Source organism: Molothrus ater, chromosome 2 (genome assembly GCF_012460135.2).
Source record: "Molothrus ater isolate BHLD 08-10-18 breed brown headed cowbird chromosome 2, BPBGC_Mater_1.1, whole genome shotgun sequence".
Classification (NCBI taxonomy): Eukaryota; Metazoa; Chordata; class Aves; order Passeriformes; family Icteridae; genus Molothrus; species Molothrus ater.
In genome coordinates, this window is record NC_050479.2 from 32,040,684 (window position 1) to 32,067,859 (window position 27,176).

At 34.5% G+C, this 27,176-nt stretch overlaps 1 protein-coding gene across 1 annotated transcript in view; it reads left to right on the forward strand.

Moving 5' to 3' along the window:
* Positions 1-26,028, forward strand: part of VWA3B (von Willebrand factor A domain containing 3B) — a 57,412-nt gene extending 31,384 nt beyond the window's left edge. Inside the window, 15 exon segments of the mRNA XM_036391762.1 lie at positions 348-530; positions 1,911-2,038; positions 3,117-3,223; positions 3,894-4,070; positions 4,871-4,907; positions 5,028-5,184; positions 9,437-9,555; positions 12,423-12,473; positions 13,648-13,867; positions 17,288-17,408; positions 18,164-18,288; positions 19,477-19,614; positions 20,147-20,244; positions 23,364-23,533; positions 23,536-26,028. Of these exon segments, the coding sequence (XP_036247655.1) occupies positions 348-530; positions 1,911-2,038; positions 3,117-3,223; positions 3,894-4,070; positions 4,871-4,907; positions 5,028-5,184; positions 9,437-9,555; positions 12,423-12,473; positions 13,648-13,867; positions 17,288-17,408; positions 18,164-18,288; positions 19,477-19,614; positions 20,147-20,244; positions 23,364-23,533; positions 23,536-23,657 (1,953 nt within the window). The 3' untranslated portion in view covers positions 23,658-26,028.
* The last annotated feature ends 1,148 nt before the right edge of the window (positions 26,029-27,176 follow it).

Genomic DNA, 27,176 nt, shown 5'->3' on the forward strand with positions numbered 1-27,176 from the left:
AAAATATTTTTATATATATCCAGTGATGCTAAAAACTAATGTGGTAGTTTAATTTCCTAAATGTTAGTAATTTATTTTAAAACTTCAGAAACAAAGAGTACTGATTATATTACAATTTACATCATGTGCCTTAATGCACTTATCAGTCTTTTAAACTCAGTTTTAAATTAGCTCATTTAGCTAATTTCTGATTGAAATAGCAATCTGTATAAAGTGGATGCTTTTAACTGATCTATATCTATCTCTGAGCAACAGAACAACTGATTAAATTGTTACAAATTCTCCATGCTTTGATGAATATGTTTCTAGATCCACATTTTTAACATAAAGTTTTTTTTGATTTTCAGCCCCCCCAGATAATTTTGGCTGAAGTCCAACTTCACTGTAAAATTCCCATCCATACTGTATCCTTCAATTGTGATGATATAGAAGCCAATAAATTTTTGTATGATCTATCTACCACAACAGAGGGACGGTTTCATTATTACAACATTTATTTGAGTGATCCTGATACTCCAGAGTTTATTTTTGTGAGTATCTGAAAATCAATATATTTGCTGCTTCATGCTACTTTGGAAAGCCACATGACTTGCACTATTGTGATTTCATATTACAATAGATTACTAAAAAAAGAGAGTTAATTCTAGTCAGATTTGACATGATACGAAAGCAATAATATGATTGTTTTGCTTGTAAAATTTTTCTAGACAACAACAAAAAAAAGCTAAATATAATGCAAATTACATTTGTAGTGCTACTGTTGCAAACACATTCTCTCTCTCCTGATGCCCCTCTCTTGAAAACTAAAACGTAAAAGTAAAACACGTCGACCAAATCAGCTCTGGAAGGAACACGTGATCTCCACTGTTTCAGAAATAAGTTACTGTTTAAAATGAAAGCATGGTTTGTATCCTGTTAATAAATGAGAGAATGCAGAGCTGAATTTGAATGATAATGATTCTATGGATTTTTGTTACAAGTTTGTTCTGCAGTAGCTGCTTGGGAGAGATCTATAAGAAGTAAGATGACTAGAATAGCAATCATCTATCAAATGTGACTAAGCAGCTCAACAATCCCCAACAGGAAATTTCTGAATAGACTAACAGAAACACCCATTTGAAACATATTCTTGCTTTTAATTAAAATTAACACTCAGTGAATTGATTGCATAGATTTCAGAAATGGTGGTAGTTGAACCATGAGAACAGGACACTACTGGGAAATTTGAACTTTACAGACACCAATTAAAATGAAGATGTGAAAATAATCCAGCTCTTGAAAAATGTCAGTGTACTGGGCAATTTCAGTGATTCTGTTGGTGTGGACTGTGGGACACTTCATTGGAAAAATGAGGGCCAGAGTCTGTGTTGTACATCTCCAGACTTGGACATGGGAGCCTGTGGTCCTGTGGGAGCTGTACAGGGATCATTGTTGGAATTTCTTTCCTGTTTCCTCCTCTAGCCTAAATGATTCTTAGTCAGTTCCAGTGTTCACTTGAAGAGTATGTTTTTTGCTTCCCTGGGCCTGGGACAGTATGTGATACAGCTGAGATCTGTAGAATAACAGGCTATACCTTGTAATGTACATATCTTGCATTGTATTTGATTTATTTGCTTATTTTCTTGCTTGCTTGAAATGAGTGGAACTAGTGACCTCATTCAGAAATACAGCTGTTCATATCTCAAGGGGAACTGGCTAGTTAGGGAATGCTTGCCATTTTCCTAGAAAGGAAGAATAATTTGAAAGGCTATAATACCAAGCACAAGAGCCTACCTGAAAAAGTATACAAAATTTGGAAGCTGTCCTGAATCATTGTTCAGAATTATTATCAGAACTTGCATCATTTCAGTTCAGAGATGAAACATATTTTGGAGTAATTGTACTAAAACATTTGATTTTCTCTTTGTTAGAATAAAGACATATATCTTTTGAAAAGAGAAATTGATCAAGGAGAGAAAGATCTAGAGAAAGTGAAGACCTTTCATGAGAAAAGTCTGATGATGAATTCTTATAGTGAAGAAAATTATCCAGAGAATAAGTATGTCCTCATTGTGCTATTATGTTAATGATAGGTCTGAACTATCTCTTACATTTTTCCTTTTTAAAAGACGGTTGTTGCTTTCTTACTCTCAGGGGTTTTTAACAGCCAAGTAACGGAAAAGAAAAATCTGGAAAAATTAACTAATACTGTGATGCCTGAAACAAAATTATCTCAAATATACCAATAGTCTCAACATATTACAAATAATTAAAGCAAAGAGGGGAAATTATTTTTTGTCTCCAACACATGGTAAAATTGGTCCCTCTGACCTAGAGAATTCATGAAAAATTATTGTCATCTAAGTAGAGCTGGCCTGATACCTCATGACTAAATGGCTGCTCACTGGAATATGCTGACTGAAACATGAATTATGTACAAATATACTTGTGTATTTATTTGTGCAGTGATACTAAAAGCATTAAAAATGCATTAAAAGAAATTATATTTCTAAGACAGAAATCTATTTAAAACAGTAAAAGAATGAAAATAAAAATTATTACAAGTGGACAGTGATGTGTTATGATTTCATGTATGAAAGAGAAGATAGGATGTCCAGTATGAAAATATTTTTAAGTGCTTATATCAGAATTTGCATATTTTATGTTTTATTAATGCTGGGACATATATATGTGTGTGTATATATATATATGTGCATATGTATGTATGTGGCAGATATTCCCATTGCTGATGGTAGTTACTTGGCCCTGGGACTCAAAGTAGCTATTAGAGAGCATTCTGTTCTTATTCCAAATACATGGGTGTTATCTTAAAAGTAATGAACATATTTTAAATAAACTAAGAAATTACATTTAAAAAATTAAAAAATCTAAGAATATTTTAACCTGCTTTGAACTCTCCTTTGAAATGCATATTAGTATAACAGAAAATATTTTGCACTGTTCAAAGCATTTGAAATCAGTGTTTAAATTGCCAGAAAACTTCAGCTTAGTGTTATTTAAACTGGTGTTATATATTTGCAGTAATTTCTTTTTGTCACTTACAAGCTGTAATCACAAGCAGACACACACTGTGTCCCTGTTTCTAAACACATTAAAGAGCTGAGTACTTCTCTTAGGAGCAGGCCATGCTGTGCTTCAGGAGAACCATCAGTGCCATCACACGAGCAAACCAGGCAAAGCACTGCTGCCAATCCAGCCCAAAGAAAGAAAGCATTATATGCAGGTGAGACTCATATGAGCTGTAATTCTCAGCAGAATTCATTCACTAACTTGAAAAGATTCTGTTGCAAATAGCAAAAATCATCCCTTGTTTTGGGAACAAATTAATAGTTTGCTGACTTAAGTAACCATCATTTTGAAAATATATACTTCTCTTCATCTGCACTTCTCAGCCATCCTACTTATTTGGTGCAAACAGACAAAGAAATGTCTTCTCATTTGTGCTTTGTCACAGGCACTGCCATGAAAAAGTAGCTATTTTAGCAGAATGTTTTGAAAGCTTTGTAAACAGTTTTTTAACAGTAGATATTAAACCCTAATCTCTTTTTATTCTAAGTAAGTACATAATTGGCAAGAATGAAGAGATGATCTATATTGTACCAATTACAGAATTATTTACACTAATGTTTCCCCTTACTACACCCATAATACTACATTTCTCCTGGAAGTGTTCTTTGTATGCAGTCTGAAACTAAATTTACCCAGCTAAAGTAAAATAAACCTCATCTTTGGGGAAAATACAAAGTACAACTTAGCGTTGAAGTAGTTTTCTGCTTGATGTATTGTGTAGGCAGTCCCTTAAAAACTGAATACCAAGGAGGAGCTCAAAAATCTCAGGCATGTATTTGAGCAGTAAGTTAGCTCTTCCTTTCTTTCTCTTTCAACAACTACAGATCAAACAAAGTCAAGTCTGCTGCAATTCCTGAACAGTGGTGTGAAATTTAGGGAAGAAAGCCCAGAGGAAGGAGTGTCTCCAGAGGAAAAGAGTCTTTCTGTCAAAAAGACTGTGAAATGTACAACCATTTTCAAAGGAAAGTTGACAGAACAAGAAGCTCTGACTGGGGAAGATGGTAACGTTTCTCCCATTACATTTGTAACTAATGGTGCCTCATTTGAGGCAAAGCTGTGCAGATCTGCAGTACAAAGAAATGAAACTCAACAGAGATACAGAGTTGGACATGAAGTTGGGTATTGTGACAGTGTCCTTACAGCTGTGGCCAGACTCCTGCCAGTTCTTCAACTAGCTGTTTACAACCGGCTTTTCAATGGGGCTTAGAAATACATCCAGATAGTATTAATTTCTTTCAGTAATTAGTCCAAGTCTGAATTTTATCAGGCATCTTCTAAGTAAATCCAAAACCTTACCTATGACAGTTGAAGATGTTTGACTTTTTACATTTCAGCATCTTATGTTTAGTTTTTTATATATCTTTTATAGAGATTTTCATAGTGGTGTACCTCAAATTAGCTACTCCTGGCCATCTCATTAGTGGTAGTACTTGGTGTTACATCTTGACTTGGGAAATAAGCTGGTTAATCTTTGATCTTGGTCAAAAATAAATAAACTGAAACAAATTCCAGTTTAAAAAACAAATTGCCTTCCTATTTTATAAATTTCTTCTCTGGCTGATTAGGGCTCATGAGGCATATAGTAGCACTGTTACTATTGATCATGCACCAGGAAGGCGAGGAAACTAAAACTAATTTTCATTGATTAATTTAGCAGCTGAAATGTTGTACAGTTGTTGTGCATGATGCTGCTTGTAGGCTCAATTAAAAAAAAATGATGCTATTATGTGGCAACTAATTTAGGCATACTTTTGTGTGCACAAAACCTCTGAGATAACAAAATGCAAATGTTTTCTCTTAGATCTGGAAATGCAGACTGTGAAAGGGGCATCTGAAAGGTATGTGTGTGCATATATAAAGGCACAACAAAATTTACAGTTTACATATTTTCTTCAGTCATTTCAAACCTTTCAAATGTGCTTTACCTTGAGCTACATCTCACAGTCTCTCTTTTCTAGCTCTCTAGATGTCTCTTCAGCTCTTTGGTTAAAGACCCATGGCTTGGCTGCTAGGCGACTCACCATCATGGATGCCATAGCTCCTACAACTGTCCTTCACAGTACAAAATACATCCCAGTTCTGGACAAGCATGTAGTTTCTAAAGTATTTGATAAGGTAAAATTCCTATACTGTTTGAAAGCTAGAACAAAATTTGACAGTGATTTCAAAAGGATTTTTAAAATTAATCTCTAATGTCATAATAACATTTTCTGGTATTGTAGATTGTTGATGTACCCTAAATTTGTCATGCATATCTGAATGTTCATTCATGCATCAGTAAGAAGATAAAACTGATAGTTAGTAGTATGTCTTGCATGCTTTACCCTTAAGTTCTTTCACAGTTACCAGCTGATGTCAGTGTGCAGCCATTGGGTGTTTGGCAATTTCTTGAGCATTGCATCCTCCACTAATATTTTTTAATTCACTGGAGGATGTCTATTATTCCATAAAATCATCTGGAAAAGGGTACTGGTGCACACTTTGTGGATTTGTGCGTTCTCAACTTTTACATGGGACTGCTAAGATATTTTGAAAAGTATTGTCATTCAGGAATTAAAATTAAATTTTGAGAGCTGTAAGGCAGTTGTAAGATTATATAAAATTGTGGGAGAATTTTGTGTCATAAAGTTTAAATAGCTATTCCACTTACAGGAAATCCATTTCATGGCAAATTTCTCTCATTTTTCTTGTGTGATGCATCCTGCCAAATGATGCAGGATTCATCACACAAGAAAAATTAGAGGAATTTGCCATGAAAATGCTGCAGCTCATTTCAATTAATACAAACTATTTCTTTAAACAATGCTCAAGGAAAAGCGAAGCTTTTTTTAAAATAATAAAGAAAGAAAAAGGGATTTGTAATAGAATGTGGTATAGAACTAAGTAAAATATTTATACCAAATGTACACAATTTTACATTTTAAAGTATTCATGCTTGTTTTTTAAATTTAGGAATGGGAATTGTTGCTAAAACATGCAGACTGTAGAAGAAAAACCAGTTCCTCTCTTTGGTAAAACCAGTTCCTCTCTTTTGGTAAAACCAAGTCAAAATCAAGATCTGTAAGGATTTTTTTTAATGTGTGATTTTTTAAAAATAGAATTAAATGATGTCTTTTTATAGAAGAACATTTTTTAAGGTACATTTTAACATTTCAGATGTAAAATAGCCATTTTTTCAAAAGAATTCAAAGAATTCAGACATTTAATAGTTACAAAACTGCGCAAAACAATCTACCATAAATGTCAAACAAAGACATTGGGAATTGCACAAAACTCTTACATCTCCTTTGTGAGCAGTCACTTCTTTTTCCATCTTCTTCTGAATATATCTGAAAGGTCCACTTTCTTCCATGTTTCTCAATGAAAAGCCCTTTGAGTCCTTTACAGACAACCATTGCAAAAAAATAAAGCAGTCTGTAAAACAGTCTGTCTTTGAAAGTAGCCTAAATTGTGATTCAGCAAGTGCTGTGTACAAGTAGTTTTTAATAGCAATTAATAGGAAATCCTGGTAGTCTAGTTCAGGACTCAATTAAGTTCAGTGTTATTTGAATTGACAGGTACTGTACAGAATCCGAACAGTGATCCATGGGCTTTCTTTAGATTCAGGGATTTAAAGGCAAAATAATAATTTTTGTAATTTCTTCATACCTACTAATCTCCATTAGTTGTAATAAGACACTCAGTTTCTCAGGCAGCGGAGAATTATTTTTCTATGTGTAAAGGAATGGGTTTTTCTGGATTTGAAGCTGAGTATGGAAAAGAAAAAGAAGGTCGAGGGTTGCACACAAGGTGAAAGCAGTAGAATTTTTGAGCTACAGAACCCACTTGACCTCAAGCTTCAAGCCAGCATATCAAGAAAATAGGGTGAGACTAGACAGTGAGCTTGAATGGGAGACTTTCAGGATCTTGATTATTCCAGTACTTCAGAAGATTCCACTGAAGATAATAAATGTACAGATAATTTTGCATTCTTCCTTCTGATATCCTGGATTTCTTGGTGTGGAATGCAGACATCCTTGTTTGCTTTTCAGGGGATAGTATAATTTTTATTTTTGGCCTTTGCTGGCAGTGATGATGGAATAAGTATGAACAGTTTTCTTATCTTGGAGATGCAGCAAGAAAAAGGTTTCCATGACAACTGTTCATTAACAAAAGTCTGACCTGTTGTTTTCAGTTCTGTGCTATCTGTCAGTTTCACCTGAGTTATCTCAAAGAGGTTAATGGATTAAACTACCCATCCAGGTTCATATTCAGAAAAAAATATAATGGCTTGGGAGCTTGTCCAAATTATGCCATGTTAATTCTGGGGGAAACCTTCCCTGTAGAATCATGTAAATTTATGTTACAGGCTGGGGCATCTAAGTACAGGTTTGCAAGTCATGAAGTTTTGACTCAGTGCTTTGCTCAAAAGAATTAGATTCAGCCAACAAAACCATCTTTCTTTGGTCTAAAATAAGAACATTTTTATATGGTTATTGTGCTTTGGTTTGTCTTAAGATTTTGAAATTTGAGGTTTGAAATAAAAGCCATTTTTAAACAAGTGAATTCTTTTAGTGTAAAAGCTAAAGTATTTAATTTAGAAAATGGAAAAACATTTTGGCAATAAAAAAATTTCTGTGTGGTTTCTATCAGCTGAATCTGTAAAATTTCACTTGACTTCGTGAGCAGTTTTCATTGTTCTCAAATTATTCATAGTATTTCAAGTTTAGTATTTGCTAAGAACACATTCCATTCTGGTTTTTGTCTTCAAAAGTGTAATAATGTGTTCATGCTTGTCTGGTCCTTCTATTCTATACAAAATATTTTATGCATTGTATAAAATATTAATGTTGCAAATTATGCTGTTTGTACTTGAAATTCCTCTCAGAATTTGTCAGGCTATGTAGACGTGGGCTCCTACATGGTGAGGCCCTGCTGAACTTCTACAGTTTGAGTAACATCAAAGAAAACAATCATGGCATTACAGAACTTGAAGGGGTCATCACTTCCCTGCCTGTCAGCTTTCAGACTTCACCTGGAAATAACAAGTAGCCAGACATCACTGCTCAGAATTATGGGCAGAGATTTACCTCATCTGTCTCCAGCAAGATGCTTTCACTGACATGTTCCCATTGTCTTTAGCTTCTAAGTGATTTTAAGATTAATTTCATATTAGGAGCTTTGATGTGGTCTGGCACTGATGTGACACAGATTTATTAATCAGAGAGACACTGTCCTTGGAAAGAGAGGGTGATATAAAGCCACACTGCTGCTCCTAAAAAATGATTTTTGTTGCGATTTGAAATTGATTCAAACACAAGTACAGCATTACTGAAAAATGTTCTCAGCTAAATAATTCTCTTTATTGTTCTATTTCCTGATAGTTTGTCTTATTCCCCCAACAGGGGTTTTAGTTTAGTGTAAATTGAACCTCATCCATGTTTTTCTCATCTATATCCTGATCTCAGACAGGCACTTGGGAAAGATTCCCACTCAGTCATATGTGTTGAAGACAGTTAGGGGGAGAGTAACACTCTCTTTCCTCTGCAGTTTCTTCCTTGGATTTTTTTTTTGTTTATATTCAGCATCAAGACATTGATATGAAAAACAGCTATTTGTTTACAAACTACTGAATAATTTAAGGGGCTGAAAGATGGTGGGACTTTGGACTGAGAGTTTGGAAGGCGTCTTTCCTCCTCTTTAATCATCCATTTCTAACTTTTTCTCTGCTTTTTGAAGATCTACTTGCAGTGGTATTAATTTTTTTTTTATAATGAAGCTGAGTTATGTAGGTGTTGTATTGGGAGATTTGAAAAATATTAAAGTTCCTGATTCTGATGAACCTGAGCAGGTTCCTAAATAGTCCAGACAAGTTTTGGTGACCAATGTCCACCTTGTTTGTTCTTTGGTGATCAGTTTGATGGTGAGAAATACCTCTCTACAGCTTTACTACTCTAATTCCTTGCAAAAGAAAGTCCTCCAGAAAAAGAGCATTAAATACATTTAAATATCTACTCTCACACCTGTATGCTACAATGAGATGCTAGAAAGTATGAGAGTGTTTTAAGGCAGTAAAACATGGAATATGGTCATACACTAGACATACTTGTTTCCTTCTGACTTACATTATTGGAGCGAGTTGTTTGACAGTACTGATTTACTTAGAATTAATTAATAGTTAGGAATCTTAATTTGTAACTTCTTCATAATGAGATTGTTTTATTTTAGAAGAAATGGCTGGAAACTGTGTCTTAATTCTGACATTTGTGGTGCTTAGATTTTTCTTTCTGCAGCTTCCAGTGTTCCTTCTGGCTGTTCTGAGCCTTGGCATTCAGTCATTCATAAATTTGTATGATAAATGATATCTGTGTCTTTTATTATATGATAGATGTTACCATTGGCCCATGTTAGCAGTGACAAGAAGGAGATTGCACTAATTAATCCTTGGGCAGTGAATCTTGATGCCTATAAAAAGAAGCTGGAACAAGCAATTATATCCTATGAGAGGCAAGTCTACTCACCAGAAATTTATTATGGTTGCAGTCATATTTTTTTTCTCAGGTACTCAGTATTTCCTCACACATACTTTGCTCAATATTGATAATTCTGCATGTTGACACACTTTAATCCACCATCAACATTTAGGAGAAATTTTATTTTCTTTAAAAAAATTAAGGCAGAATGTAAAAACAGATAATAGGCAAGGAGATAAATAACAGCATGTTGCTCATATTATGTTTTTTCAGTAACAAAAGCAAAATTCTTTTACTTTTTGGGAGCAAACCTGAAACCAGTCATCCCTCAGGAGGAATTTGGCCATAAACATACATTGCTAGCCAGACTTGTAACTTAAAACTAAGCTCCTATATAAACAGGCTGATACCTAAATTAAGCACCTGTTTTTTGCTGCCAGCTCTCTATCACCCAGCTATGCATGCAAAAATATAACTGAGACACTAGTAAGAAACTGACAATTTAAATTTGGTGATTTTTTTTTGAGAGGCATATATATGTATTGTACTTTTAAATTAAGTGTTAGTAAAAACACAACAGAAGTAAAGAGGAAAAAGGCATTAGATCTCCAAAGTACTTGTTTCTGTGATCTAACTTTGTGCAATTTTTTTTAAAATAATGCAGTTGACTAAACTGTAATTCAGTAATCATATGAGAGCTTTGACTTGAATTATTTTAATAAATATTTTAGGCTGTATTCTAACAACATTTACAAATGTAATTATTTTATATGACCAAAACCCTCTTGATGACAAGTGCTTAGTCCTTGGTTTTTGATTAATTCCACAGGGCATCTTTAAGGTTTGAGATTATTTTCCTTGTTAGCTATATGATCATACCAGTTCTTTCTAAAGCATGTTATAGCTTTCTTTTTCAATCCTATTATCCTAGATGGATCTTTTGTGATAAAATCAAGAAATTTGATTTGGAAATGCTCTTGATATGTCTAGTATTAATGGAGTTCTGTGATTAAAAGTCTCTTGTTTTCTTTTTTCTGTCACTTTGAGAACACTCTTGTTACCAGGCTGATGAAGAATTAATAGAAATTGATTTGTCACTCATTTTAATAGAAGGTTCAAGTGTTATTTGTGATGGTGAATTCTGAAAAAAATTCAAATTTTTCATTGCTGTGCCATACCATTGTTGTTTTACATTTTGTTTTACATTTACTGACTTTGATTTTAAGGGAAAGACAATAGTTTTCTGGTTAAACTCTGATAGCATTGCCACAGTCTCCCTAAGACTTTGATGATAAGGATTACTGTTTACTTCTGTTGACCAACAGAGATCAATGAATCAGTGTATTTACAATAGTAGGATTGAGTTCCTACTTCCATGAAAAAGAGGTATAGAAGACAAATCTACCTGAAGATCCTTATAATTGGCAAAAAATGCAAAAAAAAAAAAACCTCTTTGCTTTTTCTCTACCTGTAAAACAGCAAGCCAATTTCTATAACCAACCAGTTTTAATTTTCAACTATTTCATAAATATACCTTGTCTTCAAAAACGTATAGATGATATGGAGTAATACTAAATTTTTTTTTAATCTGGATGTCACAGCCCTTTTCTGGTAACTGAATTTCCAAAAGCTGCACTTCAGCTTTGTAAATAGTGGTTGGTCACAAATTTATTCTGACATATGTAGATGAAAAAATACATCAGAGCTTCCAGGTTTTAAGCACAGAAACAAACATGCCAGTATTTTCCCCATATGCAGATTGAGTTTAGCAACAGATTTAGAGGGAGAAAAGTGGCAAGGGTGGAATTTTTGTGGTATGACAAAGAGAATATACAGTATTAAAGGAGAAAAACACTGAAAGCTTCATAATGTGTATGATTTTGTAGAGCCAGAAGCTTTTATAACCAACTGTTATGGGTGTGCAGATTTACAAGGATGAAATAGGCATTGAAGCATGCTGAGACTGTATATTGGGAATGAACTAAGTATTCTTAAAATGCTGGGATTTAGTTTCTGGTAGATAAAATGAATCATCAAGAATTTAGAATTCAGAATCTGTTGTTAATGTGCTTTTTTTTTTTTTTTGTACATGCACCCGTAAATCTGGCAAGACTACTTCTAGTTAGTCAGGTTACAATCTGAATTTTTCCTAGCAATGAATTTGTTCTCGTATCCAAAGGAAATTAAGAAACTTTTTCTAGAATTACAGTAATTGGGATCATCAGTAAGGTTTATTTCTATAGCTGAAATATAGTAATTGAGTGATGGCTTGTTTGGGATGTTAAGCTAGATGATCTTGTAAGAGTTTAAAATTTCTGTCTTAAAAAGCAAAAGCAGAAAGTTTAGTGATGCTTTTAAAAAATTTCAGACCTGCATTGCTTTGGGATAATCACTTCTGTTTTCCTGTCAGTAGTTTGTTTTTATAGCCAGAGTTTAATGAATTAGAAACTTGAATGGCACAACTGAGGGATAATCTTAGCAGGGAAAAAAATTAGAAATTAGCATGACTACATTCAGACTACATTTTCTGAAAATGTTTAATTGGAGGAACTGTGCATCTTAACTGGCATTTAATCAGTTTTGTTATTTGATTTAACTTGCTGGTGCTGAAGACAACCATCCATAGAAAATCCTGGCAGGAAGCAGCAGTGATTGCCATTAAACCTTCTATGACCCTGAAACAGTCATGCTGTTATTTGATGGAAGATACTGCCTTCCCATCTTCTTTTGCAGTTGATAATTTCATAGCTGAATGATAAGGATACAATTTGATGATACAGTGTGCTTGGAATACAAATCAGTGCAGATATCTTAAGAAACTGTGTTTATTTGCTAGTTTTGAGATGATCAGCTGCACAAGGAACTGCATTCCCTCAAATACTGCTTTCCTTTCTTTAATAGGCGCCTGAACTTAGTTATTTGGAGAGCACTTTCTCAGGAGGAAAGAGACAAGTAAGCTATCACTTTTAGTTTTCTAATGTACCTCTGAAGGTCATAAATATTTGGTGGATTGTTATCACTATTTCTATAACCAACCAGTTTTAATTTTCAACTATTTCATAAATATACCTTGTTTTCAAAAATGTATAGATGATATGGAGTAATACTAAATTCTGGACCTCCTTTTTGTGGTGCTGATTATTTTTAAAAGAAAGGACTTACATTCCATTTGAATTTTGCTTCTGTATCCTTTATCAGTGTCAAATGCAGGGCCTTGAGAGGGCAGTGTGTCATTGCTTTTGACATCAAAGTAAATCTTCTCTCATCCTGTAAAGAGCTCTCTAGTGGCTGGTTTGTTAAGGGGTAATAAGCACCTTAAAAGCATGTGCTGGAGCTGTATATCACTCTGGAAGTTTGTACTATGTTAGCCTATTTTTTTCTATTGATTTAGAAAAGTAATTGCTGTATAAACATCAGTGAAGTTAGCATCTGTTTGTGCCAGAGAATAAGGCAAAGATCAATTAATGAAAGCTGAATGTGCCTGAAATAGTTCTTCTCAGAAAAATGGGAATGAAAACTAGAATGCTTTTAAGAAGATATAAGCTAATGAGTAAAAAACCTAGTTTTATAATTTATAAGGAGAACTAAAACCTCATTCTGGTGCAAAGAGGAAATGAAGACTGTTAAACAAAACAGCATGTAATGAAAAAAAAAAGGAAATAGTTGTCTCTTGATAGACAATGAGTTGCAAAATGTAAGAATTTGACAGGGTGTCATCCACAATGTTTAATTATTGATAACATATGGCCAATTATGCATGTAATGAAAAAAATGTCATAGCAATTGCACAGTCTATTGCTAGAGGAGCATATAAATCATTATAGTATTGTGCATAGATATTAAAATGTTTGATTTATTTTTCAGAAATTATGTCTCAGCCACTTGAATTTCTCTGTAGCTGTGTTTCTATAAGATAGAGTTATACCAGGCATGATTGTTCCACTAAACACAGCAGTATCTGGATGAAATGCAAGAACTTGTAGCATACAGAAGATAAATTGGGCAAATCTGATTCTTTATTCTGCCCTCACAATTTGTGACTCTATCTGTAGAGCTTTTAAACTTTTTTTTACAACTTTTCCTATTTGTGATTGTTAATTTCTTTAAAAATATATATTTTTTTAAGATTTGAAGAGGACGGGCCAGTCCCATATAGACAGCATAAAGAAACTTTGCTGGAGGCTTTAGAAAATTTGGGATGGCCAGTTTCCTGTGAAGATGTAAAATTGTTAGAAGATGAGATATTGACAGCATTAACATATATACAACAAGCCTCTGATCTTCAGGAAGCTGTCAAAAAGGAAATTGAGAAAAGCTCAGTATCATACAAAAGCAACAATAAAAAGGTAATCCATGGGAAGGGATTTTTCCCCTTAGATATTCCTCTTCACTATGTACCTCTGGAATATTTTTTTTCCATTATCATAGGTGATAAAGTAGAATTGTAGCATGATGCTAAATAAAATGGATAGAGGAAAGAAGGTTTTTAAGAAGAGAGAAAACTTTCAATTACTTTGTTTAAATATTGGGGAAGTAGAAGTTCTGAAGCTTCAGAGACAGCCAGAAATTGAGTCCCTTAGAAGTAAATCACAGCAAAGGATCTTTATCTCTGCTGTAATGATATCAGGAAAGAGAAATAACAGATATATTAAAGGCAGTCTAGATTCAAGATTTGTTGTTGGGCTAACATCTGATAAACAGGAATAAAAGGTATTCTAATATTGGAGTAATTCACTGTGATCTTCTATGTTACATTTCTTGTAAAAAATATAGAGAGAAGAGGTGGGATTCAGCTTCATTTTTGTACACTACAATTTAACTGTCTCTAAAATGTGGGAATATGTGAACTGGTGGGCAATATCACAGCATTGTGAACTGAGTCAGTGGCATCTGGAGCTCATTCTGAAGTGGACACCCACTTTTGGCTAGGCAGAGAGGCTTATTTTCTCTCTCCATTTCATTAATACATTAGTCTAGCATTAATACTTTAGCTACTCTGAAACTGCAGTTGAAATTAGTGGTTATATATATATATGTGTGTGTGTGTTTTCTGTAGTTTTTGAGTTTTTAAAGACTGCACATTTGAAAGCATTTTAATGTCTTCTTAAAACAGATGATCTTGATTCATTTCACATTAGTTTGAAAATATTACATTGCTATTGGAGCTATTTTGATTATTGATTTACCTATGGTGTATAATGTCCCAATACAAGAGCAGCAGAAACATGTTTATGTTTCATTTGTTGAGTGTAATTTTACTGTTGCTTGGAACAACCAGTGTGTGCTCTCAGACATGATGTGATTAACATTGTGCAATCACTTATCCTGAGTCAACCTGCTTTACGAGTCTAATCAGAGCAGCATCTTCAGTAATTGCTAATCTGCAACTGAAAGGCTTCAGGAGTGAGAGGCAGAAATGCAGATGTAATTAGAATTCTGTTTATGTAGCAGAAAAACAATGGGGAAAAAAAGAAGAAAAATGGGAAGGCTTTAAAAAGTTTTGTTGAAGGTTTTGGCAACTGTGGTGTCTGCTCACAAAATGGGTCTAGAGAAATAAACTGCCAACTGAAATACGTTACAGCTAAGAAATAGCTGATATGGCACTGAATGAAAACTGTCATTGTGACATCATAGAAAAAAATCACAATTATCCTGAAACTACTCAACAAAGCAGACTTTTAAATTTCCTGATGATTTTTTTACTAAATTTTAAATAAAACACAGTTTTCAGCTCTTTCTTTTTTGGCCCTTTCATAAAAATGGGCTAGGTCTATTCAGAATGGGCTTGTTCCCACTGGCACCCAGGGAAGAGTGGTGGTTGCTTGACTCTGGAGGTGTCAGGATTATGAGAACCCAAAGTTTGAGCCAAGATACATGGAGATCTGAGGGTGTTCTTCATGTCTATTCTCACTTATAGTAGGAAAGTGCAAAGACTATTCTTTTTGAAAGGGAATTAAAAAATGTAGCAGCTAATGGAAGAAGTAAACAAAGTCTCCTTCACCCATTAATGCATTGCCTTCAACAGAAGCAGAGCGAAATATGGTAAAAATCTCTGAGAATCAGATAGGGCTCTTTTGTAATAAAAATACTGAATGCCAGAAATGGCCACTCCAACAGTGTCTGCTAAACACTGAAAAGCTGTGTGAGAGAAAAGAAAGATGGATTTGAATTTAGACAGTGTTTCTGAGCCATCTGAATTCTGCACGACTCAGAATCCTCATTGTGGATGCTTGTGTCGTCTTTAGTATTTGGATTAACGTGGAGTGCTGGAAGTTGCCCAAGTTATTAGTCAAGCAATACAAATTAGTTGATAATAAATATTCAGCAGCAGCTGTCCTTTTGGAGTCTGAGGAATTAAGTAAATGCTTTACCCAAATACTTTTTTGTGTCTGTGGAACTGTAGGTCTGCTCTCATATCAGCCTTTGTTGAGTTATACTTCAAGCAGTCAGTTAAGCATTGTGAAGAGCCTCTGGTTTAGTCTGAGTTTAAAAACCCAGAGTGTTCATATAATTAATATTCTGTAGGGGTAAAGAAAAAGCTAGAAAAATCCCATGTATCTCTAATTTAAAATATCTCCTTGCCTCTTTTGTGTGTTTTGCTTATTTTTAGGACTTTTTTCCTAGGGTTGTTTGTGATTTTTGAGACGGAGTTTGAAAAAAAGATACTTTAATAATTAGAGTGAAACTGAGAACAAACAATTCAGTCAAAGTTATTAATATATTTTCCATAATTATTGACTATTAGGGAAAATCAAGTATCAAATCAAATACACTTTTTAGAAAAAAAATTTCATCAGAAAAAGAAGCAAGTCATACACATCCTAGCAAGCAGGAGTTTTATTAAGAGTCTTTATTATGGTCATTTTTGGAACAATGTGTAGATCTGTGGAAAAGCTCAAGATTTCAAGTTGCCCATTTTTATGATTCAGAAAAACCACGTAAGAGATGGATGCCTGCAAATTGTCCACGAGGTAGATTAATAAATATTTTAAAAACTAATGGTGAAACTAATTAATTTAATGGTGAAAATAAATGCTACGATTTTCATTTAGTGGTGAAACTGATTTTTTATAAGCAAGTTTTGCACTTGCTTGTAATTTATATTTAGGAATATTATTGTGAGCAGAATGGCAAAAATGATTAGTGCATGAAGAACCCCAACTAGTTGGGCAGAATAATGGACAGTAGCAGGTCTGGAAGATCTGGTACAATATTGTGCTAAACTGGAATGTTTTAACATGGTTGAAAATGTCAATTGAATTTTGAATTTATGGTAAATAAACGTTTTTCCCCAGACATTTGAAGATTTGTTTGAACATTTTTTGATTTCATATTTTATTTTTTAATGATTCATCCCATACAGTGAGGTACTTCTAATGCAAATCAGATTACTGTGAAAAATCTCCTGTCTGTACAAAAGAAATATGTAGAGCAAATTTTCTTATTCTGAAAAAAGAGCTGATTTTTCCTTGCCTCATCCTTTAATATGAATTGTGCAACTTTGTGACATTTTTTGTAGAAAAACGGTAGCCAGAACACATGAAAATATAGGTATTGTTATGACCATACAGAACAGGATTTTATAGTGAAAACACTTATATAAGTACTTCCTGTACTTAGAACTATTCTTAAAGCATTTCCAGTTTGCTGTGAATTCTGTACAGATTTTGTAGCATTACACCGCCTCAGTTTTTAAATAATTTCTAATAATTGATTAAGGCTGACTGCATTAGCTGTTGTAGAGAAATAATTGTCTCAAATTACAGAGATTTAAGGAAGAAAATGGGAAGCTGAAGTCTAAGACAAGACAAAAACATCAAATATTTGTAACTCACAAAAGCCAAAAGGTAATTGCAAGATCAGACATCACAGGATTTTATTATCCAGGTATACGTTTTTGTCCACATTTTCAATATTATTTAATGTTCCTTTACACTGATAAAGCATAAGTTATAGTCATAATTGACTTATTTTTTCTTAATGACATTTACTATTACATGTGCATATTAATGAAAAGGAATATCTATTTTGGATATGTATATGTATGTGCACATATATATACATTTATAAGAAGACATTCATTTTGTAAAGTTGGAGAGTAATGATATGTTTGTCTATGAAAAGTATGGAAGGAAATCATGTGCCAAGCTTTTGCATGTGTCCATAAAGATCACTAAATGGTGCTGCTTTTTTGTTGAATTTTAAGCCAGCATGGTTAGTAGGTAAAACTCAGTTCTGTTATTTCACACAGAGAATATTAAATATTCTCTGTGTGTATGCATTTATCTTTGTGTTATCTTTACTTGTTTGGTTGGGATTTTTTTAATTACAGATTCTTAACTATGGTAGTAATTTTATTATGTTAACCAGATCAGCTTACAAATTTCAGACCTGTGCTTGAAAAAGACTTTGTTTTCTTTTTATAGCACTATTAAGACTGGTTAATAAGACAGGGTTTTTTAGGTACAAATGTCTCCATTGCCCTAGCACAGCTTATAGTAGCTAAATGAAAATGAAAAATGCATAGTATAGACATGGGTGGCCTCAGTGATGTGTGACAGCCTGTAGGATTTTTTACAAAATAATTTCCACAAGGGGTGAAAGAAAAAATAATTTAAATATTTTATTCTGTTGTTTTTCAGGAACTGTGATAAAGAATATCAGTTCTAGCTGTGCACTTGTTGACTTCAGCAATGGGGAGAGCTGTGATGTCCTTGTCAAGTTCACTATACCTGTGGGAGGTGCTATGCCATGCCCACATCTGCAGGTGAAAAACTGTATTTTTTCATGATTGCAAATATGCATTTTATATTTAAAAATATGAAATTCATTTTATATTTAGGTAATAAATTATAGATTTTTTTTAAAGTCTTTTAAATACCTTTATTTTAAAGAAGAGTTTTTCATTATAGTAGTATCATACTACTTTCAACATGAAGTTTTTCATTTGTTTGAAGCTTGTTTTCATTGTAATTCTATTCCTTTGTTTATTAAAATTATGTGTTCTAAATTAATCTATATTGTTTTCTTTATAAAACATGAATATTTCCCCAGCCATAGAAGAAAGGTGAACTATTTATTAGTACAGTTATTATTTCATAGCACATAGATTATAAATTGAGAGCCTTTTTAACTTAGTGTGAGCAGTTTACTTACAGCAGGTTTTAACCATTCAGTTTTCACAGCATGTTTTAAATCCAGAAAACAACCATATACTAAGGCAAATAACAGTAATAAAAAATTATAATCCCTGTTCATTTCTGATTTTCTTTAAAATTTATCAGCTGACTATCTGTAATCACAGCTGAGTTTTTTTGGTGATTCTTATTTTACACACCAGAATGGTGATGGTTGCATAGAGGATACAGGATGGATCCATCTGTTTTGAATAAAAGAAACATGTTTATAATTTCACTGCTACATATAAAACTAGAGACATACCTTTTTTTAAGTTTGAGATAAAGACAAATCCTGATATAGTAGTTCCTGATAACTCTGTAAGTTCTGTATCCAACTCTAGAGACCTGCAGAATTTGACATAAAACTGTGACTTCTGTGTTAATTTTAAAAACAATTTTGGATAAATCAGTTACATCTGGAATTATCTAAAATTCCCAAGGTTGGTTTGTTGAAAGACTTAAAATTTGCCTAGAATCCAAGGGAATGTACAGTTTGTAAGAGTTTCCTCATTCAGTTCAGCTTGCTAGCTAAGCCCAGGTACATTTAGCAGAGCTCAGTCCTTTATTTTTGTTTTGTGTTCACTCCCTGATTCAGTGGAAATTGCATAATCAGAACATGCAAGGACCAAGTTCTTCTTTTCTTTCAGTGGTCCATATTAAATCACGGGAACATGATAGAATGAAGATTCATGTAAAAATACCTTAGTAGTTATGTCTTGTAAAGCTCAGAAGTGGTTCTTGCAGTGGTTCTTGCAGTGATGCTTTCCTGTGCACAGGTTGGGGACTATGTGTTTGCCAGAACCGGGACACGGGCAGAAAATGAATGTTATGTACCCGCCATTGTCATAGCAACGCCACAGAGGGTGGAGACAGGTGACAAATTCTACACAGTGCTGCTGTTCAACAATAGAGAGGTAAGTAAACCTAGGGGATGATACCAGGCTGGCTGGTTTTGGAGAGGCAGATAGAATTTTCCAGGCTAATGGGCTCTCTGTCCCAATCCGAGTCTCCAGCTAACCAGAGTAAATCAGAATTCAGAGTGCAATGAACAGCTCATGCAATAAACCTGAACGAAGAAATTCTGTTGGATAATTTATTCTTAAATTATACTCTGTTCTTTCTTCTTCAATACATTTGGTGGCTTTCACAAGTTCCATGCTTCTAAAATAAGAAACATAGGGAGTTTTAACACAGTCATTATAGTCTGACATTAATTCCATTATGTTTGTTTGTATTTTGTTTGTAAGCCATTATGATAATTTTACTGCATTTTTCACAGCATGCATTAAATAAAATTTACTTTGTACTTGAAACTTTTATATTAATTATCTTTATTAGAGGCTGATTACAGTTACACTTAAACAGTTGATTTTTTTATGCATATGTATCTTCATTGCTTTTGAGATTTGAGTTTTAATTAGATGAATATTGTTTGTGTTATGGCAGGAACACTGTATAAGAAGTGAGCTCATTAAAATCAGCCAAACCAAGTATGCTTATTCCTGTCAGTACATAAGAACGGTGCAGACGGTGGATTATGAGATGTGAGTATGTTTGAACCTAAAAATACCAAATTTTTAAAATTTGAATTCTAAATGTTGCACTTAGAGTTCAGCTATGCTGTCAGGTTTCCATACGTAGTACTCTAACTACAGCTATTGTGAACTGGCTTACTCTACACTTGCAACTAAGTTTATGTGAGAATTTACTGCCTTATTTTCATTCCAGAAATATTGGTGGGATCTGATGGTTTGAAGCTTAGTCCCAGAAAGTTGTTAAGGGGATTGCTGAAATGTGAGATGGAGTTTCTATTTGTTGTAGACCTTATTTTACTTTTAAAATACTTATTGTAAAGTAAAGCTGCACATAAAATTGCAATTTTTTTCTAAGACACTTGTTCATCTTCTGAACTTAAATCTGGAGATGGAGAGAGAGTGTGTAAGATGAGTATGAGCCCCTACTTAGGTTCTGCAGGATTAATGGGCAGCAAGATATGAAGTGTGCACTGAAAATGCAAGTGTTCCAAGTGTTTATGGTTACTTTTTAATCTTATATTAAGTTCTAGTTTAATCCAATTGAAATTATGACAGCCTTCAGAGCACTAACAACCTCAGACAACGTTAGGATGGACAGTAAGATCAGAACAATCATCTAGGGATATTTCTCCAGAATACAATCCCAACCTACAATTATTGGAATTTAAAAATTCTCTGAAGCAGAATTGGAGTCTCTGTATTAAATAGCCTTGATGGAATTTTCTTCCCATGAATTTGTGCAGTTTCTTTTTTTGAAAGCATGTAAAACTTCATCATCCATAGCTTCTTCCCAGGGGGAGTTGCACAGTTTCACATTTTGTGTGAGAAAACATAATTTGGTTTTGAGTCTTCCATTTGCCTTGATATTACAGAATGAAGGATTTTCTCTTACAGGTAGTATGAGCACTGCTGCAAAAGAATAATATAATCTCCATCATGGGAAGTTTATTTCCAAGAGGAAACATGAACAAGGAAAATCACAGAATCTCAGAATTAGCTTGGTTAGAAAAGACCTTTGAGATTGAATCCTACCTATCACCCAACACCACTTTGTACCTAGAGCATGGCTCTGAGTGCCACATCCAGTCTTTTCTTAAACACCTCCAGGGACGGTGACTCCATGCTCTCCTTGAGCAGCCATTCCAATGCCCAATCACTCTTTCTGTGAAGAACTTCTTCCTAATGTGCTGCCTAAACCTTCTCCTGGTGCAGCTTGAGTCTGTGTGCTCTTGCCCTGTCACTGGTGACCTGGGAGAAGAGACCAACCCCCACCCAGCTGCACCTTCCTTTTTGGTAGTTGTGGAGAGAAATAAATTCCACCATTAAAGGCAATTTTAGATCACAGAATCATGGGATGGGTCAGATTGGAAGGGGCCATAGTGGGTCATCTGGTCCAACCTCCCTGCTCAAGCAGGGTCATCCCAGAGCACATGGTGCAGGATTGCATCCAAATAGTTGAATACCTCCAGTGAAGAGACTGTACACTCTCTCTGGGAAATCTGCTCCTGTGCTTGTTCACCCACAGGTGTTCTTAATTTTCATTGAAATGTTCTAATATGATTATCATCACTAAAGATTTAATCTAAAAGTTATGGGTGAGGGTACTAGTTGTGGGCTTGATGTATGGATTCACTGAGAATGACAGAGTGAAAAGCATCTGAGATTCAAATCCTTTGATTCCCACGTATTTTCTAAGAGTGATCCTAGTAGAGTTTGAAACTCAGCCCTCCACCAGCTTGCAGCTACAGCACACAAACAAATGAATTCCCTCTCTTTGCTGAGCAAAATTCCAAATCTGGGAATACATCAATGCCTTCCCAGGCCATATAATTGTTATGATAGTAGCCTCTTCTCACCAAGAAGCAAACCTGAAGACCATGGTTTCTTTCTCAATGCAAACAACCAGTTGAAAAGAGGGAGGTATATAACTGGTCTGAGTTCCAGCAAAAGCAGCAGAAGTCCTTCCCTTCTACTGAGATGGATTGTATTCTGAGGTACCATATTAAGAAAAGATGTGATTAAATGCATGAGCAATAAGAATAATGTCCATTCTACATGCTTTGTTTCACGAATGAGTGCTTTGGTACAACCATTCACTCTCCAAAGAGAACTTATTATCACGCTGAGTTGCCATTTTTATGTACAAATGAGGAGAAAATTGAATTTTGCATTGGCAAATGGAGGAATTCGTTGGAGAATTGACTGAAATGAATGCACTAAATGGAGTTTTTATTAGAACCCCTACTTTTTATGAGGACATGGAAGTGTGCTTTCCAATGAAACTTGTTTATTATATTTCTAAAATAAATCCCTACTTCCCATGTCCTACTTAGAGGGGGACACTGCAGCATATTGCTCATGGATATGCACAGATCTAATGAGAAAGTGCTGACATTGTTGATAGGAAAAATGCAAAAGCATAATTTAATTGGAAAGGAATCAAAAAGTTTGAATGCAGTATTATATTAGAACCTCAAAAAGAGACAAACTGCTTGTGCTAAGTGCTGGAGTAGTAAGGGAAAAAAAATTAAAAGGCACAGATTCCATGCTGACAGGAAGTCCTCAGTGCCTATAGATGTTATACAGTGGCTTGGCTAACTCCAGCTCTGAGTTCTTTGGGACTGTCTTTTAATGTTTTTGTGGTGTGTATTAGGGATTATTCTTAATTGACTAATCTTTAGAGGTACTAATATAGCTCTATGATTTCAGTATGAGACATTAGCATCTGTTTGGGGCATTTTCCTGCCATCATTATGGAAAGAAATAATTATGGCAGAATAAGCACTCTGCAAATGTAGCTAACAAGTTCCATATGCAAAGTACAACACTGTGTGATATGGACCCAACAGCAAAAGGGTCCTTTTTGCCCACATCCTTTCTGAAGTCATAAGAGGCAGATAAGATTAAGGGCCTGAGCCCTGTTTTAGGCTATCCTTTACTTATTCTATAAGTAAAAGGGAAACTGAATTGTAGGACATTTACAACCCTGTCAAATGGTCAAGAGTGTGATAAGTCCTTCTCTTGTCAGTACTGTGAGATGGGGAAAAAGGTGAAATCTATGTCTTATAAAAGAGGCTTTATGAGATATGTCCTTTTAGCTTAGTGGATTTCCTTTTCTGGTTTTCCAGCCTGGATACTAAGACTAAAAACCCCTGCCCTCACTCAGCTGTGGAAGATGAAGGAGGAGAACAAGCAAGAAAAACTATAGTGAAAGAAAAGAGGGGAAAAAAGAAAAAGAAGAGGACAACAGTAGACAAAAGGCATCCCAGGAAGATGATGTCAAACTTGGATAATCTTTTATCTCCAGAAGTGAAGTAAAACAGAGAGAAAGAAATTCACTGTCTAGCAATAAGGAAGAATGTAGAGGTAAAGATGTAGCTCTGAAAAAGTGTAAGGAATTAAATATTTGTGAGGGCCTTTAGCTATTCCTAACACAAGGAACAGATTTCTGCATTTCTGGGTGTTAGCCAAGTTAGCTTTCATTTGTCCTATATGATGGAATTCTTTTACCTCCTTTAGAAACTGCTCTTGACACTTTCTCAGTGTGTGTTTTCACAGCAGCAGCAAGAAATGAATAAAGCCTGTTCCAGCATATCCCACCTTAATTTCCCTAACAGTTGTAGTAGCAGTGAGGATGCAGTAACACCAAACCTTAATACCTGCTTTTAAGCAGAGTGTTTATTCCAGTCTCTCTACTGTTTGTTCTTTGTTAGACTAAAGTTATGTCTACATTGTGGATATTAAATGATTGCACCTGTAGCTCAATGCTTCAGAGGTTAAATTGATTTTGGTGTATGAGCTGGCTCAGTTAAAGCTGACAGGAGTACCTATGCTCCCTGTCTGGAGTATAGGTACTCTGGAGCAGGGACTGGGCTAATGTAGGCCTGCCATTACATGTCTGTCAGCTCTTCATTTTCAAGATCCTACTGTCAGTGGAAAGATAACGGGATTTTTATCCGTACTTGCTGGGTGTATCTCCTTGTACCATTTTAAATATGTTTTCAATGGCCTCATTATTTATTTACTTTCAGAAGTGATGGGTTATAAATTCACTCAATCATCATGTTTTCAATCAACTTGATTTGGCTCATCTGAATGTTCCTTCTGTGTTCTCTCTCATCCTTTAAAGATTGCCTGCAAATTCCATAATACATTGCTTATAGTGGGTATTATGGTCCCCATTATATAACGCACATTTTAAGAGTGGCCTGATCAGAATTATATGAGAGCAGAGGTGCTGGGCTTGTCCAGTGATAATCATGGTTTCCAAAGGTGGGGCTACATCATTGGAAATGCTCAGTTATCCCAGACACCTTCCTCTTGGACATTTTGAGATGCAGATGCTGAGGAAATGTGAAATAATCCTAATGTGATCAGCAAGTCCTGTAACTGATTCCCTGCAGCTTGCAGGAAAGATTACACCAGAGCAGTGGTTATCTATGCACTTTAATCCTGCCTAGATTTAGCAAAAAATCTCATAGTATTCTAACAAGGCTTCAATGTCATATGCAGGTTGAACATGCTGAAGAAGGTACCTTGTCCTCTTCTTGTGACACCATAAATATTGAATATGGGAGTTTTTTTCTAAAATTTATTTTCATTTACATATCCTTCTGTGTTTTGTCAGAAAGGGAAAAGTCAGAGCTGATAAAGATATTAAGTAACAGTATATGGTCATCCTCACATAGTTTCATTACATACCTCTTTATCCAATCTCTCTACATGACTGTATATTTATCCTCTTTGGGTGTAGATAGTTGCCCCATTTTCATACCATGCAAATGTTTCAGAGCACTCTGTGTAAGTTATATAATTTTGTAAGTTATATCAAATGTGCTGCCTGACCCCTGATATACACATCTTTTTGAACTGTGTTAATGCTGGATTTCATTTTAAAGATGAAGAGAATGAAGAAAACAAATTTGCCTGGCTTTTTTTTTTTACCATCTGCTCAACTTCCAATCAAGTATGAACTATTAGTTTACACTTACTGCTTGGCAGTTCAATATGTGTTGAGCACCAGTGAGATTCCCCTATGCAGGTTAACACTTTTCCTTAGAAGTTGTCATATTTGATTACATTGATGTGAGTAGGTGTTAAATAACACGGATGAGGAGTTGGAAAGCCCTGCTATTTAATTAATTATTTAGTTAGTCTCTATGGACCAGGTATTAAAAATATCAGGTATCTGACAATGGACTTTGCCTTCATGGAGTTTTTGTAGTGCTGAAAGAAGGCTGGATATTCAAGTCAGGAGCCTAAACTGCACAAGTGAGATAAAACACCCTGTTTTCCTCTTCAGACCCCTGTATCACTCTGAAGTCTCAAATATTGCCTTTCATACGGTGGATACACCAATGTTCATCAGAGTGATCCCTTTCCAGGTTTTCCTAGTAGTTGACTTAATTACTTCATTATTTCTGGACTGTTTATATCAAAGGCAGATTTTTTTCCAAGTCAGCATCTCAGAGAAATGTTTTGAATAGCTGCAATAATGACAATTTTTATAGTGAAATATCTTTTACAGTAACAAGGTTATGGTTTGGTTTTTTTTTTCAATTTCTAAAAGCAGTCTGTTAAACTGTTTTTTTTTTCTGAAAGATGTATATTCCTCTCATGTATTCTTTTCCTTGTAATATCAAACACCTAAATAATTTGGATATCTTTTAACTTCTGAAAAAGCTCAATAGTCCTGATCTGTTTGACTGAAGTAAAGGCATTTTCTTCATATTTGTATAAACGTTTTCTCCATGTATGTATGTGTCTAAGGCATTAAAAGCATTTATGCCATCACTGTTTCTTGCATTTCCTTTAAAAATGTTGATCTTGTCACTTTTTTGGTCCAGATACATACACACACACACATACATATATATATATATTTAGTAATCTGACTGGGCTATGTTTTGTAATTATTTGATGTGTTAATCAACACTCTGCCTATGTTTCTGTTGCCTTCATGTGATCATTCATCTGTTACATAAGGAAGTAAGTTCTCCTGAGCTTGAATGAGCATTGCCAGATTACCAAGATGGATTTTTGTGCTTCCCAAGTTAATGTGGATTCAGCTACATGGCTCTTATAGAGGTGGTTGATGAAACCTTGTATTCCCATATATTTCCACCACAGACCTGTAGGCCCTATATGAATTAAGAGACTTTGGACATAAAGCAAATTTGTGTTTTGGTTTATGATCAGCTAAAATATTTCTGATTGTTAAGAGGAATCAACAGACCATTCCTGATGGTCCTACTTGCAGAAACAGCATAAACAGAAGTGAATAAAGATTAAGTAATTGTGTTGGTTATTTAGCATATATTAGCTTCATTATTGTGTTGAAGTGAATTCTGCCTTGTTTCTTCCAGAACCACTATATTTGAAACATTATTATTTTGATGTGCAGGCTTGCCACTCTTACTGTGTTAGTTAGCTCTGTGTGTTTATAAGAGAGCAAATGAAAGCCTGGCAAATTCCTGCTGACTGTTGGCTAATGATTCTTTGCCTTGGTAACTCAAATAATACTATTTGATGTAGCAAGACCATTGATACTTAATTCTGTCCTTGGTTATTGCAATAATCTTTTATAGGTGCAATAAAATAATGTATCTTTTTCTGTAGAAAAATTCTTCTGTCTTTCTAGTTTTCTCTGTTCTGTAATGCCTAAAATCCCTGTTCATTCCACATAACTTCCTTGTCAATTTTCTAAAGTGTATATCTAGTAAAAAAAACAAAAACAGAAAAAAATTGGCATGAAGTACAGGTATGATACACAGTACTACACTGCACTGTCTGATGCATTAGCAAATAATAGCTATCAGAGCCAAAATCTCCTTTTTTATTTATAATGAGATGTGACTTGAAGCAATTATGCTGATAATTACTGTAACTGCCAATATGGGGTAGTTGGGAGACCTTTGCAAATGAACATCTTCTATCCTTTT